This window comes from Capricornis sumatraensis, chromosome 22 (assembly GCF_032405125.1).
Source record: "Capricornis sumatraensis isolate serow.1 chromosome 22, serow.2, whole genome shotgun sequence".
NCBI lineage: Eukaryota > Metazoa > Chordata > Mammalia > Artiodactyla > Bovidae > Capricornis > Capricornis sumatraensis.
This window is the reverse complement of record NC_091090.1, coordinates 24,148,974-24,163,940: the sequence shown is the minus strand read 5'-3', so window position 1 is coordinate 24,163,940 and position 14,967 is coordinate 24,148,974. Positions and strand designations below refer to the sequence as shown.

General features: G+C 41.6%; 1 protein-coding gene across 1 annotated transcript; it reads left to right on the top strand.

Annotated features, from left to right (window-relative positions):
- The first annotated feature begins 1,374 nt into the window (after positions 1-1,374).
- On the top strand, positions 1,375-13,292 carry ENPP5 (ectonucleotide pyrophosphatase/phosphodiesterase family member 5). Its single transcript, XM_068994334.1, has 4 exons — positions 1,375-1,500; positions 4,304-5,167; positions 6,383-6,559; positions 10,728-13,292. The coding sequence occupies exons 2-4, from the start codon at positions 4,339-4,341 to the stop codon at positions 11,153-11,155; spliced, it is 1,434 nt and encodes a 477-aa protein (XP_068850435.1). The 5' UTR covers positions 1,375-1,500; positions 4,304-4,338; the 3' UTR covers positions 11,156-13,292.
- Positions 13,293-14,967: the final 1,675 nt, after the last annotated feature.

Sequence of the window (14,967 nt, the reverse complement as noted above, 5' to 3'; positions counted from 1 at the left end):
TCAGTCCCCATCCCACATGTGGAAAACCATAAACTCAAGTCATTACAAATAAAAGGCCGTGGAAGAGTGCCCAGATCCCCCTGTGGGTGGTATGACGCTGTGGGAAGATAGTCATTGGGGTAGGGGTAGGGACTGTCCCTCTATGAGAAGTTGAGAGAAGGAGAAAAAACAATGACCAAAATGTTTGCCTTGTTTAATTAACTCTCAGCAAGGCTGTCTATTCATTACAGTCCTGGTGTACCAGGGAAGTGAGGTCCAGGGGACCCAGAACTACTGGTTCTGCTCTCCATTTTAACGCTAATTAGATGTTTACATTTAAGTTGCAACAATCAGCAGATATTATTGCCCATTGCAGGGTGGTCAGAATCAGGTTTGTGTAGAATTAATTGGTCAGAATTAATTGTGTAGAAGGACAAATTCTTTCAGGGGAACTGGAATTCACTGCTATAATTTATGATAAATATAGCTGGGATCATATTGGCAAACTATGTACCTGTCTGCACTCCCTCCTGCCTAAAAATAACATTCATTACAAACAAAACAAGACAAAAAACACTAAAAAATTAATTTACTTCAGAATGGGAATAGAAGAAACAGGATCAAGAAAGAGGAGTCAGATCCGAAGTTCAATCCTGCATATTTAAAAACAAAGCTAGGAGCAGAATCTGGTGCCTGGCATAGCTATTCAGCCTCGCAGCCTGTGCAAATTAACCCGATTCTGAACCTGGCTTGGTGTAATACGTGCATTCTCAGGCGTCACACTATTGCAGATCCCTCAGAGACCTCACCTTGCAAAAACCAGGACAGTAAAATTAAATCCTTTTAAATTAGATTTTGCATAGTCCCATTGACCTCCTGGGGTGCTCTGATGTTCCTTGGAGCAAAGTCCAGAGTATGGTGCTACCTATTTGTGATAAGAAAACTGGGGATGAGAAATCGGGTAAGAGAATAGTAGCTTTTAACGAAAACAGTGTTGAAACACATCAACCTCTACTGGGGGTAGAGCGCTATGACCTCTCTGCATCACTGACCACAGCATAACCGCCCGTCTAGAAAAGGCACAATGCAGAATGGTTCTGTGATCCGGCAGAGGGGGCCTTAGCGAGCCCTGGGGCGCCTTCTCCTCCCTGCCCCTGGAGCCTCCAGGCTGGGTCCAAGTCACCCCTCACTCCCCTGGCTCCCGCCAGATCCACCCTTCAAATCCCACAGTGCCCGCCCCACTGATTGACAGGCGGGGCAGCCACTCCCAGGAGTCCGGCTTTCTCTCTGTTCCGTAGCCAATAGGAGTCAAGAGGCGGGGCCTGCAGCCGGTAGGCGGTGCTGGTCAGGTGCAGTGCTGGTCAGGTGCTCTGCGTTGAGTTGGCGAGCAGGTGAGCGGCTGTGGGTTCGGGGGGCACCCCATGCTCCCGCCGCCTCCTGGCTGTTGCCCCGGGTCTGCGGGAGGGATCCCTTTCCAGGCCTTCCCTCCCACTGATGCGGACTGAGCGGATCGCCGCGAGGGTAAGAGTCGGGGGAAGTGGGAGGCTGGCCTCACCGGGACCCACCTGCCTCTTTAGGGACCCTCAAACTATCCTTCCTCCCGTTTCCACCGCACACTTGTACAGAGCCCACGTTAGGGCATCTTCTGGCCTCGGTGGGCGGGCTGGAGTTCTAAAATTGGGAACGTACCCTACGCCGAGATCCTTCCCGGAGCTAGGATGAAATCCCGATGAAAACGATGGGCAGACGCATCACCCTCCTCTGTTCGCTCTACAAACACCTACTCATCCTTCACTTTCTCTCCTCTCCTTTCTTGGCATCCCTTTCCTCTAGATTTCCAAGGCTGTCTGTAGGGGAAGGGCTGGAGGGGCGAGGAATTGGAAAGCAGCCCAGTGAAATCTGGACCCAGAACGAGGGATTCCACAGCGCCATGAAGCACTTTGTGTTGGAAAAGAAAGAAATCAGATTTCTTCCATCCCCACCCCCTCGTCCCTGTTTGTTGCTTTATGTCATCGATGTGATAATGTTGGTTCCTCTTACCAGACATTCCTAAGCTTGAGGCAATGGTTAGCCTTTGTTTATTTGCGTTTGTCCCAGGAAAGCAGTTCGGTCCTGAACTGCTGAATTAATTTATTACAATAGAGGAGAAGTCAGATGTTTCATGTTGTTGATTCATTTTTTAGCTTTAAATTATATTTGGTTCATAGTATCCTTTCTTGTGTTAAGAAAGTGAAGGAGAAGAGAGGAAGAGGAAGAACCACCATTCTTAGCCAGAAATGTTAGTAAATATTTTTGCAGTTCCTTATTGGAACTGATTATTCATGTTCCTTCCAGAACTGGGAAGTTTCTTGCCATTTGAGGAAGTTTTTTAAATTTAATTTTTGAGCCATTGTCTGGAGATCAATACCTACAACAATTTCAGTTTAAGTAATGCTCTGGTATGCTGAAATCATGGTTTAAAAAAAAAAAAGACAAAACAAAACAGAAGCAGAATGCTTGCCCCTGATAGCAAAGCAGGCATGCCAAGCAGTTTTTATTTACCAGCACTTATAAAATAGGAGGGCAAGACAGGTTCTTTTTCTGAGGTTTAAAAATGTCTTCAGCATATTCAAATTAGGAAGATGTCAAAAACTGAATTCAAGAGATTTCTTGGCACAAAATATAGTTAGATCCAGGTTTGGTGGGCTTATAAATAACTTCATGCAAGAATGAAGAGCAGAGGGAAAGAACAAAAGATCCTTACTGGATTTGCAAACCCAATGAGAACTGACAAAATTTACATATGTATTGTTCTTCATATTATCTCATTAGCTTTCTTGAATAGAATAAAAGCTTTTTAGAAATAGAGGCAAGTGAACAGCAACAGTTACAACCACTTTGATCCCAAGAGATTTATTTAATCCTGGGAAGTGCCTGTTCTACACATACCACTGATAAGATTAAATGTTGATGAATTTTAACATTAGGAAAAATGAAAGTGAAAGTTACTTAGTCTTGTCTCTTTGTGACCCCAGGGACTGTAGCCCACTAGGGTCCTCTGTCCATGGAATTCTCCAGGCAAGAATACTGGAGTGGGTTGCCATTTCCTTCTCCAGGGGATTTTCCCGACCCAGGGATCGAACCCAAGTTTCCCGCATTGCAGGCAGACTCTTTACCGACTGAGCCACCAGGGAAGCCACTAACATTAGGAAGGTCAACATCAAATTTCAGATTTACACTTCTATTATACTTAGTTCAGAACCTAATTGTTTTATTTAAAGAAGACTATGCTTTGATTGAGGGCAGAAGGAGAAGAGGGCATCAGAGGATGAGACGGCTAGATGGCATCACTGATGCAATAGACATGAACTTGGGCAAACTTCAGGACATGGTGAGAGACAGAGAGGCCTGGTGTGCTGCAGTCCATGGAGTCTCAAAGAGTCAGACCTGACTGGGCGACCAAACAACAACAACAACACACTTTGAATATTTGGAGAAGGAAATGGCAACCCACTCCAGTATTCTTGCCTGGGAAGTCCCATGAACAGAGGAGCCTGGCAGGCTGCACTTCATAGGGCTGCATAGAGTCAGACATGACTGAAGCAATTTAGCACACACGCATGCTTTGATTATTAACACATGAATGTCGATTATGTTTCACAAACATATTAGAATGTCACAATTTTTATGTCACTTCAAGACACCAAGTTAACCTCTTTCTATGATGGACCAAACATAAGGCCTTGCCATTGAAACATGGAGGTTTACATATGTATTTTTAAAAAATATTATTTTTGAATTTGCTAGTGCTAACTCCTGTTGCCAGGTTCCTACAGCCTGTCTAACACTAATGATGAATGTGTCCACAGGTATTTCAGTTCAGTTCAGTTCAGTTACTCAGTCATGTCCGACTCTTTGCAACCCCATGGACTGCAGCATGCCAGGCCTCCCTGTCCATCACCAGTTCCCGGAATATTTGGACATATATAAATGTCCATGAGCAGGAGCCAGAAGTCTGAGTCAACCTGAAAATGTTTCTGAAAAGTTGTATGCAAATTATTTCATCTTTTAAAATGATATTTGGGGAGATAATTTACATAATTTCTTTGAGGAAATGTTTTGGTAAGTTCTTAGAAACTAAAACAATTTCTAAAGTGTGAATATATTTCTTAGCTTTGTTATAGAGAGCCCCATGTTTCTTGTTTAAGGTGAAATTCTGCAACATAAACCTTCCAGGCTGTGATGTATACTATAACTGGGGTTACTAAGCGCCATCATTCTCTGTTTTGGGTAAAGTATGTAAAACAAAATTATTGCCATTAACTTCTATATTTTTCTTATACAGACTGTCTTACACTGAAGCAATCAAGTAGTTTGAAAATGACTTCAAAACTTCTCTGGGTGTCCTTCATGCTTGCTGCATTAACGCTTTCCGTTACATTTTCTCTCCAATCAGACCAGCCAAAGGTTCTGCTAGTTTCATTTGACGGATTCCGTTGGGATTATTTATATAGAGTTCCAACACCCCATTTTCATTATATTATGAAATACGGTGTCCAGGTGCAGCAAGTTACTAATATTTTTATTACAAAGACCTACCCTAACCATTATACTTTGGTCACTGGCCTCTTTGCCGAGAATCATGGTATTGTGGCAAATGACATGTATGACCCTATTCTGAACAAATCTTTTTCCTTGGATGACATGGATATTTATGATTCTGAGTTTTGGGAAGAAGTGACACCGATATGGATCACAAATCAGAGGGCAGGACACACGAGTGGTGCGGCCATGTGGCCCGGAACAGATGTCAAAATACATGGAAGCTTTCCCACTCACTATATGCCTTACAATGACTCCGTTTCATTTGAAGAGAGAGTTGCCAAAATTATTGAATGGTTTACGTCAAAAGAGCCCATCAATCTTGGTCTTCTTTATTGGGAGGAACCTGATGATATGGGCCACCAGTTGGGACCAGACAGTCCGCTCATGGGGACTGTCATTTCAGATATTGACCACAAGTTAGGATATCTCATACAAATGCTGAAAAAGGCAAAATTGTGGAATGTTCTGAACCTGATCATCACAAGTGACCATGGAATGACGCAGTGTTCCCAGGAGAGGATCATAGAGCTTGACCGATATCTGGACAGAGAGCACTACACCCTGATTGACCAATCGCCAGTGGCCGCCATCTTGCCCAGGGAAGGTCAGCCTGAACTGAGTGGTGATCTGGGGCGGGGTGTGGACGTGCCCAGTGTGACTGAGTGGGGGATTTTTGTTTCTGTCTTTCAAGTGTGCTTGTCTTTGTTCATGGTAATATTCTTGGATTTAATCCTTAGTCTGTGAAAAGACAAAGTCTCTTCCCTCAGAGTCTGATTTTTGACTTTTTTCTACAGTATTGAAACTGATGCTCTCTCTGTATGTTTATGGTAGTGGCATTTAACCATTTTGGAGTCATTGGATATGATGAAAAGCTACAGCCTTCACTCGCAGAGAAGTAGGGATGGGAAGACACACACAAATGTGCATGGAGTTACAGTGATTTTTATGGAAGCCTTCAGAGGATCCTTAGTTAGAATCTGCTTAATAGGGAAGCAGTGGGATAGAGGAAAGAGAGAGTTTTGCTCCTGCTGAGACTTAGTTTTCTTACCTATGAGCAAGGGAAATAATAACAGTATCTCAGACTTTAAAAAAAATTTATCTGGTTTTATTTTTGGATGTTCTGGGTCTTCACTGCTGTGTGGGCTGTTCTCTAGTTGTGGTGTGAGGGCCTCTCGTTGCAGTGCCTTCTCTTGTTGCAGAGCACAGGCTTTAGGGCCTGAAACTTTTTACAAACCCCATCTCAAAGCCTCATACTAACCTGTCATTCATTATTTCTGTTTTAAAGGTAGATTCTGTTTGAGTTTTAAACAAACTCAAAACGTTTAACATCCCCAAAAAGAATTTGAAAGAGAATGGATACCTGTATGTGTATAACTGAAATCACTGTGTTGTGCAACTAAAAAGAATCCAACATTGTCAATCAACTACACTCCAATATAAAATAAAAAGGCTTTTTTCTTTTTTTTAAGTTTTACATCCCCAGCGCTGCAAAGAGTTGAGCATGACTAAAGCAGCTTAGCACACTCATGCACGCATGGACATGTGTATTTAAGTCTTTAGAGATTAGAGACTTCTGGTTCAATAAAATGTCTTCTCTGAAGATGAATTTATTTTAAGAGAAGATTATTTCTCAGTTTCCCCCACAGGGAGCGGGGGCAGGCAGGGGGGTCTAAATTGTCTGGTGAGACTTCATTACCTTGAACTTGCTATCTACATCAGTAGGATGTCTGCCTTGACTGACCTCTGTTACCATGGTTGCTTCTTGGCTGTAGCAGTGAGAGTCTTGTTCTGACTGCTTCTCCTAATCCTTCTGTTTTAGGCAAATTTGATGAAGTCTATGAAGCATTAGCTCAAGCTCATCCTAATCTGACTGTTTACAAAAAGGAAGAGGTTCCAGAAAGATGGCATTACAAACACAACAGTCGAATTCAGCCCATTCTTGCAGTGGCTGACGACGGCTGGCATATTTTACGGAATAAGTCAGATGACTTTCTGTGTGAGTATGTTACAGTCTTTCTCCCCATTCTGCATCGTCTGCTAAAGTGGAGGCCAACTGGGAGTTGTTTCTGCTGTATTCAACATTCTGTTTACCGATCGAATAGCTAGCTAGTGTCATACATTAATAGCTAAATAAAGATCCAATAAATATCCCAATATTTACTGGGACTTTAAAATGAAGTAACTTCCTAAAAGTGAAACATTTACTTCTCTTGAAGTCATCAGACCAAAGATAAGTGCCGTGCCCTATACTGCTAATTATAACCATTATGTTCCTGAGAAAAACCTGAGTTTTGTAAATTGAATCATTTCTGCATCTGTTTCATACTCTGGTTTCATAAAAGTGTCATCTCTATTTTTCTCTGCTGTTGTCAGCTTTCTAGTTTCTTTTGTCCTCTGGCTCTACAAAATATAGGCCAGCTTTGCTTTACACCTTGGGAACCTTTCTAAAAAGAAGTGCATATTGGCATGGATAAAAGTATATCAAGATATATTTTCCTAGTGAATATCTAGTGGTATAATTCTGGAGGTATTTCCATTATATAAATTTAGAAGATGATGGAAATCCTATTTAAAATTCAAGCATACAAAATAAAGAGCTTTCTGCCATCCGTAATAGAGGCTTCCCTGGTAGCTCAGATGGTAAAGAATTTGCACTGCAGAAGATGCAGGTTCGATCCCTGGGTTGGAAAGATCCCCTGGAGGAGGGCATGGCAGCCCACTCCAGGATTCTTGCCTGGAGAATTCCATGGACAGAGGAGCCATCCGTAATGTGTAGTTTTCCCTTTTCATACAGCTTTTAACAAGTTAGCCAAATGGAAGTCATGCCCAGGACGTAACTCATCTTTATTGTGCCTTCCATTTGCATATTTGCTCTCAAACTGCCCGCCCACCCTTACCCTGATCTGCTCTGTATCAGCAGTGACAGATCCGTACAGACTAAATTTCCCAAGCTACTTTGTAAGCTGGTTTCTGGTTCCATTTGGCCAACAGAGAACCTTGGCAGGGGTGTGGAAGGCAGGAACTTGGCAGAAGCCAGGGTCTGTCCCCCATTCCTGCCCCAGCCTATGACTTCATGTCCACTGTGATCCCAGCTCTGGACAACCGCCCTGTCTCTGGCCTCAGCTCCTACTGAGTAGTCCTGCCTTTGGGGCTCTGGTGACCCCACCTCTTCCTTCTGTCTCTCCAGCTCTGGGAGCCATTGACGTTCCCACTGGGGACTATTCCCACTGGGCTACTCACGGGGTAACCTTGCCATCTCATGTTTACTTCTGAACTTCAACACTAGCCCTCATCTGAAATTCCCTCTCTTAAACTACCTAGCATGGGATCTGCTTCCCTGGCTGATAGAGACATTAACACACACTACCAATCAATTCACTGGGGGTTGTTTCCATTGTTACTGAATGTTGAAGGAAGCATATGGTGCCAACACTGACTAGAAATGCTCCTTGATACATTTGAGATATTAAAAAAATGTCCCTTTAGGTAGAATTGGGTTCGCATCATGTTTATTGATGAAGAGAAAAGCAGTTACCTGGCAGTGGCATTTATAGAGCATAAATGAGTCATACTGGCAGATGTATATGTGATGGGTTCAGATCCTTAAAACAGGTTTTACTTACGGATAATAATCTGTAAGGAGAAGGCAATGGCAACCTACTCCAGTACTCTTGCCTGGGAAACTCCATGGACGGAGGAGCCTGGTAGGCTGCAGTCCATGGGGTCGCTAAGAGTCAGACACGACTGAGCAACTTCACTTTCACTTTTCACTTTCATGCATTGGAGAAGGAAATGGCAACCCACTCCAGTGTTCTTACCTGGAGAATCCCAGGGATGGGGGAGCCTGGTGGGCTGCCGTCTATGGGGTTGCACAGGGTCAGACATGACTGAAGCAACTTAGCAGTAGCAGCAATAATCTGTAAACCAATATTTAATCAGGCCAGGAGAGCTGTATTAAGAAAGTTTTAAAAAAATAATAATTTCTTTGGCCGTGGGAATAGTTGCCAACTTTATATGTTCAGGCTTTTGTGTATTGTGTAGGTGACTCTTACGTGAGAGGAGTTGCTTAGAAAACAACTGCTGTGTCTGAAGAGACAGAATTACAATTAACATAAATGTCAGTGGCTCTCTTGAAACTTTGGTTCAGTGAACTACAATTACATAATAGATGGTCACTCCTATTTTGAATTGAAAACCTTAATGGTGCTCCTGTTTATGTTACATTATGTTTAACATAATTATTTTTTCAACAAAATAATTAAGTACTGGCTACTACAGTCCTTCTCAGCCTGAGTTCTAGAAGAGAATTCAGCCCTAACGTCCAAAAGCATTGTTCTCAAAATGTGTTCCCTGGACCAGCATCATCCAAATCTCCTGGGAACTCATTAGAAATGCAGATTCTTGGGGCCAACCCAGATCTGCTAAACTGGGAACTGAGAGGGTGGAGCCCAGAGATCTGTGTTTTTACCTGCACCCACCCTCCCTACACCAGAGTCTCATACACGGTCAAGTTTGAGAACCATTGCCCTTAGGCATCCATTATTAAATACTGTCTGCTGGATCAAGCATTTATGGTAGGGGCTACCGCTAGGAAGGGCTTCCTGGTGGCTCAGTGGTAAGGAATCTGCCTCCCTGCAATGCTGGAGACCCAGGTTCAATTCCAGGGTTTGGAGGATCCCCTGGAAAAGGAAATGACAACCCATTCCACTATTCCTGCCTGGAGAATTCCATGGACAGAGAAGCCTGGTGGACTACAGTCCATGGAGTTGCAAATATCTGGACATGACTGAGTGACTGAGCATGCATTTACCACTAGGAAAAAACAGTCCCTCTTCATGGGAAAGGTTTTCTAAGTCATAATGAGTTCACTTCAAGTCTGAGTTTCTAGTAAGGAGTGTGATAGGATTTACTTTGCCTTCATGATTAGAGTCTAGATCCAACTTTTCATAGACAGGAGCCCAACAATCATCCAATTACAGATTATATAATGGCACATTTCCCAATGTTGCTGTTGATTAATTAAGTAGAATAGCACAGCCCCAGTTGGATGATTCCTAGTGATTCATAAATCCAGCATTATTTCCACTCGAATAAGAAACTCAAAAGAATCATAGCACTAAAAATGATTCCTTTAGATGGATTTTGCCAGGCAGATTTGGAATTACTCTGAGAAGATGACTCTCAGAGGAATTGATTTATGATTCTTTCTTTTCAATTCTGTGTTCCCATTGCACATCTCCTAGGAGCAAACACAAGCAGTAGAGGCCGATTTGCCAGTCATTCTCACCACCTTTGAAATAAAGCCTTTCAGTTCTCATGGTTGCCATTTTATTGGCAGTAGAACCCTGATATTGTGCTAGAGCCACATGCCTGTAAAAGGCAGCTTTTATTATGCAGGGGTTTTCATCCTTCAATTTTGTATCTTCTTCTGACTTATCAAGACTCCGAAAGTTGTTAACTTTTTTTGTAGCCGTACTAAAGCAGACAGCGCTAAGCTGGATCCTGATCTGAAACACCAAGACAAGATTTTACCCACAAGTCCTGATCTTTATTTTTTGATTGTTGTTCAGTCACTGTGTTGTGTTCAACTCTTTGTGACCCCGCGGACTGCAGCACGCAGGCTTCCCTGTTCTTCACTATCTCCCAGAGTTTGCTCAAACTCATGTCCGTTGAGTCGGTGATGCCATCCAACCATCCGGTCCTCTGTCATCCCCTTCTCCTCCCGCCCTCAATCTTTCCCAGCATCAGGAGCTTTTCTGATGAGTCAACTGATAAATTATGAATTTATTGGCTTCATGACTAAGGGCACCTTTATCCCTTTATCTCTGGAACAATAAGTGGAACATAGAAGGTACCTAACAAGTAATTGCTGAAAGTTAGTTTACCTGCCAACCAAAAAAATCACTTTTGTGTTCCCCCGACTTGGCTCAGGGAAGTTTACCCTTCTTCCTGTGGCCTGTGGGAAAGATTTGTGATCATTTGACTTTTCGTTTCCTGAAGTGAATCGTGATGTTGACCACAGCAGAGATGATGTGTAAAGGATTCTTTTATTTAAAAGTCAAATTAGATAAGATTTGCATGTAAGTCCAGCATTCGATGATACAGTTATTTCCATTTTAATACCATCTGGTTGGCTAACTTGTTCATGCATTTTATCTTCGCAGTAGGCAACCACGGGTATGACAATGCATTAGCAGAAATGCATCCCATTTTCTTAGCCCACGGCCCTGCCTTCCGAAAGAATTTCACAAAAGCAACCATGAACTCTACAGATCTGTACCCCCTGCTCTGCCACCTGCTCAGCATCACTGCCCTGCCTCACAACGGATCACTCAGCAACGTTCAGGATCTGCTCAGTTCACCGACTCCAAGAGCAAGTCCTAATACCCAGACCCCTCCTCTCCTCCATGGTAGTGTGAAACCAAGAGAAAATGAACAAGACGAGCCATATGCTTATTTCATCGGGGTCTCTCTCGGTAGCGTTATAGTTATTGTGTTTTTAATAGTTCTCATTAAACATTTAATTCGAAGTCAAATACCTGCCTTACCAGATTTTCAGGCTGAAATATCTCAACCATTATTACAAGCCTAATGCTTCTGTGATGTGAAGATGGCATAGTTATGTCAGTGTTTAAAGGTTTCAAATTCTAGGGAACTAGCTGCAGACATTTGCACAGACAATTAAGCAGTTATGTATATATACAGGGGCAGTCACACACACACACACACACACACACACACACATATGGACCAAAATACACTGACCTGCAAAGGATGAAAGATGGGGAAGTATATTTCCATTGTTCTCTCTGGCTTCTGGTAGATCAGATCCTGCTTTATTTGGACTTGGCACATGCAATGTATATATTTAGCAACTTTGCACTATTTGAAGTACCTTACATATTGCACTTTACTCTCCTAATGGTACTTTTATGTGAAATGTACTTTATTGACAATTATGTCTTATAATTCAGTAGAAAAAGACAAATTTTACACCTATGTCCCACAATGAAATGAAATTTCTAATAATTCCTGAATAATGTAGAAATATATCTCCTTACATTGGGAGAATGGGAAGAAAGTGAAAACTGTTAAAAATGAAATGTGATGACCTTTGAATGTTGGATTTCAGAGAGATGGGTTCCCAAAGCAGGGTGCATCTGGGAGCATTCCTTGTCATATTTCTTTCCATACGACATAGGTTTTCATCTTATTTCCACCCCCACAACAGAGATCCAGATGCTGCTGGATTCATTCTAGGCATATCATTTCCATCGTGACATTCATTATTGCTATTTCCAGATGTAGTCATTTTACTCTGATTTTGATAATAAAGACACTATGAATATACATTTGCTTCCTCTCAAGTCTAGCACTGCCCTAGAAGGGCAGAAGGGATCAGGCATCATCTCAGCAATGTTTTCTCTTGCTCTGTAATTATTTGCTTCCTTGAAAAATAAATCACTATTAATTGTGTTAAAAATCAGATTAGTTCAAAGAGTGTTTTGTTTCTGGTAACCTGTAGTGACAGAGCCTTTATATTTGAGCATTTGAAGGTCTAGGATTGCAAGAAAGCACAAAATATATTGGGGAAAATGTCAGCCACACAATCCTTGAAAAGAGCTGTGTGGAGCTTGGGGGAAATAATTAGGAGTTTAGAGGAAAAAAAATCAGGCAGGACCAGTGTTTGTAATGTACCCAGGACAACGCTAAAGGGTGCCTGGTGGCAAAATTTAGTGAGACAATACCTAGAGGTAACAGGTATTGAAATAAAAGAAGTTGAGATTATAGCCTTGTTTCCTTGAAATATTTGAATATCTACTCACAGATGCTCAGTGGAATCAAAGATGAATCCAAGTTCACAAATAGACATTACTCCTCAGTAGGACTTTTCATTCACAAAAGACTTTATGTCCTCAGTGGGTTTTTCACCTGCCTGGTCATCTCAGCTCATTCCCGCCATGGAAAACTGCTTTTGGTCTCTTAAGTAGTCTGGTTGGGGAGAGGGTATTACCGGTGGTTTCTCAGAGGAAAGAGGAAGCCCCAGAATAGCTTTCCTTGAAGAAAACAGAAACCAGCTTATAGACATGTGGCCCATAGATAATACTATGATTTTGTGTATATTTATGTACTCACTGACAAAGAAGTTGGTAAAATGGCAAAAGTATTTAAGAAAGAAACTGTAAATTTGAGATAAAGAACAAAAGTGGCAGAGTGAAAAATATAATTAAAGTGCTTCCTAAAATCAGGTGATTGCTTTTTAAATGATGATGCCAATAAAGAGTGTTAGCACCTAATTCTTAATACAGCCTCTTAATGGGATAGAATGAAATCACTGGAAATGTATCAGGAGTATAGATTAAGAAGCTGAGACATGAGATGGTAGATAGCAAACTCCTCAGGAGGTCTAAACTCTGGATTAGACATTTTAGAATATGCGACTTACACATATTGGCTTGCTTTATAGCAGTGAACTTATCTATGTGATTGAGATGCCAAATCTAATGACCTGAAGATGAAATTGGTCTATTTAAAACCAGTTACTAGTCAACTGCAATCTGTGTATGTAAATTAATTGTTGTGTTAAATTCATTTTAGAGGGTGCTATGATGACCTTAGTGGTAAGAAGAGAGTAAACTCTGTAACACAGATAAAATCATTAAAACTCTGATCTGAAGATTTGACTATTGAATGGTTCTTTTATTTACAGATACTTATCTTCCTGTAAAATAGCAGCTGGAGAGTTTACCTGAAAGAAAATAAAATTTTACACTTTGCTGGGAAAACCTTGTCTCTTATCATGTTTTGACAGTTTTGTTGTTCTGGTTTTACCTGGATGTCTCTCTGGCCAAACTTTTGTGTACAGTCAACACAAATTAGGACACAGAAATAAGATGGAGACCAGCTAACCTTCCTGACTGTAAGTAAAAACTTTTAAAAGGTCAGAAGAATGGAATCCCCCCCACCCCCATCACAACACTGACATGTTTTCTCTCCATCTTCTATCAACTGTTTTGAAGCTGATTAATTGATACCATTTTTCCTGTTCCAGGTATCTTTTGTAATTTCTTCTGCCTTTGCCATCTGCCATTTAAATTGAAAACTGCTTCGCAAAATGCTTTCTGACCTTAGTTAGAATTGATCCTGTTATTAGATTCATATTCTTACAAGAACCTAGTTATAGAAAATCTACTGTTGTTGTTGTTGCTAAGTCGCATCTGACTCTTTGTGACCCCATGGACTGTAGCACACCTGTCCTCTGTGTCCTTCACTATCTCCTGGCTGCTGCTGCTAAGTGCAACCCCATAGATGGCAGCCCACCAGGCTCCCCCGTCCCTGGGATTCTCCAGGCAAGAACACTGGAGTGGGTTGCCATTTCCTTCTCCAATGCGTGAAAGTGAAGTCGCTCAGTCGTGTCCGACTCTTAGCGACCCCCATGGACTGCAGCCTAACAGGCTCCTCCGTCCATGGGATTTTCCAGGCAAGAGTACTGGAGTGGGGTACCATTGCTATCTCCTGGAATTTGCTCAAACTCATGTCCATTGAGTCAGTGATGCCATCCAGCCATCTCATCCCCCCTCTCCTCCTGCCCTCATTCTTTCCCAGCATCAGGGTCTTTTCCAGTGAGCTGGCTCTTTGCATTAGGTGACCAAAGTATTGGAGCTTCAGTTTCAGCATCAGTCCTTCCAATGAATATTCAGGGTTGATTTCCTTTGGGATTGACTAGTTTGATTTCTGTGCTGTCCGACGGACTCTCAAGAATCTTCTCCAGCAGCACAATTCGAAAACATAAATTCTCTAGCGCTCATCCTTCTTTATGGTCCAACTCTCACATCTGTACATAACTACTGGAAAAAACACAGCTTTGAAAATCTGTAGTTTTCTCTTTTTATGCTATTTTTTTATCATGTTTGATATCAATGTTATATTCACCTCAAAAACTCATGCAGATTTTTTCTAAAACACTAGTTTTATGAAGCTAATGTAACATTGATAATCAAATGCAATGAAGAGGCAACAAGAAAGATTACTGGATCTGGGGCCTGAAACTTTTTTGTAGAATCGTTCATAACTTTCCCAATTAATAAAGAAATTGGTCTTAGTTTTCATTCTCTATTGGAATCAACTTTATTCAATAAATCTGGAATTCAAACTTGAGGAAGCAGAGCGTGGGAACTGGTTCTAGATTCAAGGATCTCAACCCAAGAGGTAAACCATGAGTAGACAAAAGTGTTTTGTTGGTATAGTGTTACCACTTTTGAAATGCCACAGAACTCTTCAAAGAAAGTGCTTGTTAATTTGTTTTCCCCACAGTCCCTAGCTAGCAGTATTCAATGAATGTCAAAATTAAAAAAAAAAAAAAAAAAAACTGCTCTATTAGAGGAAGCTTTGTTGAATATATAT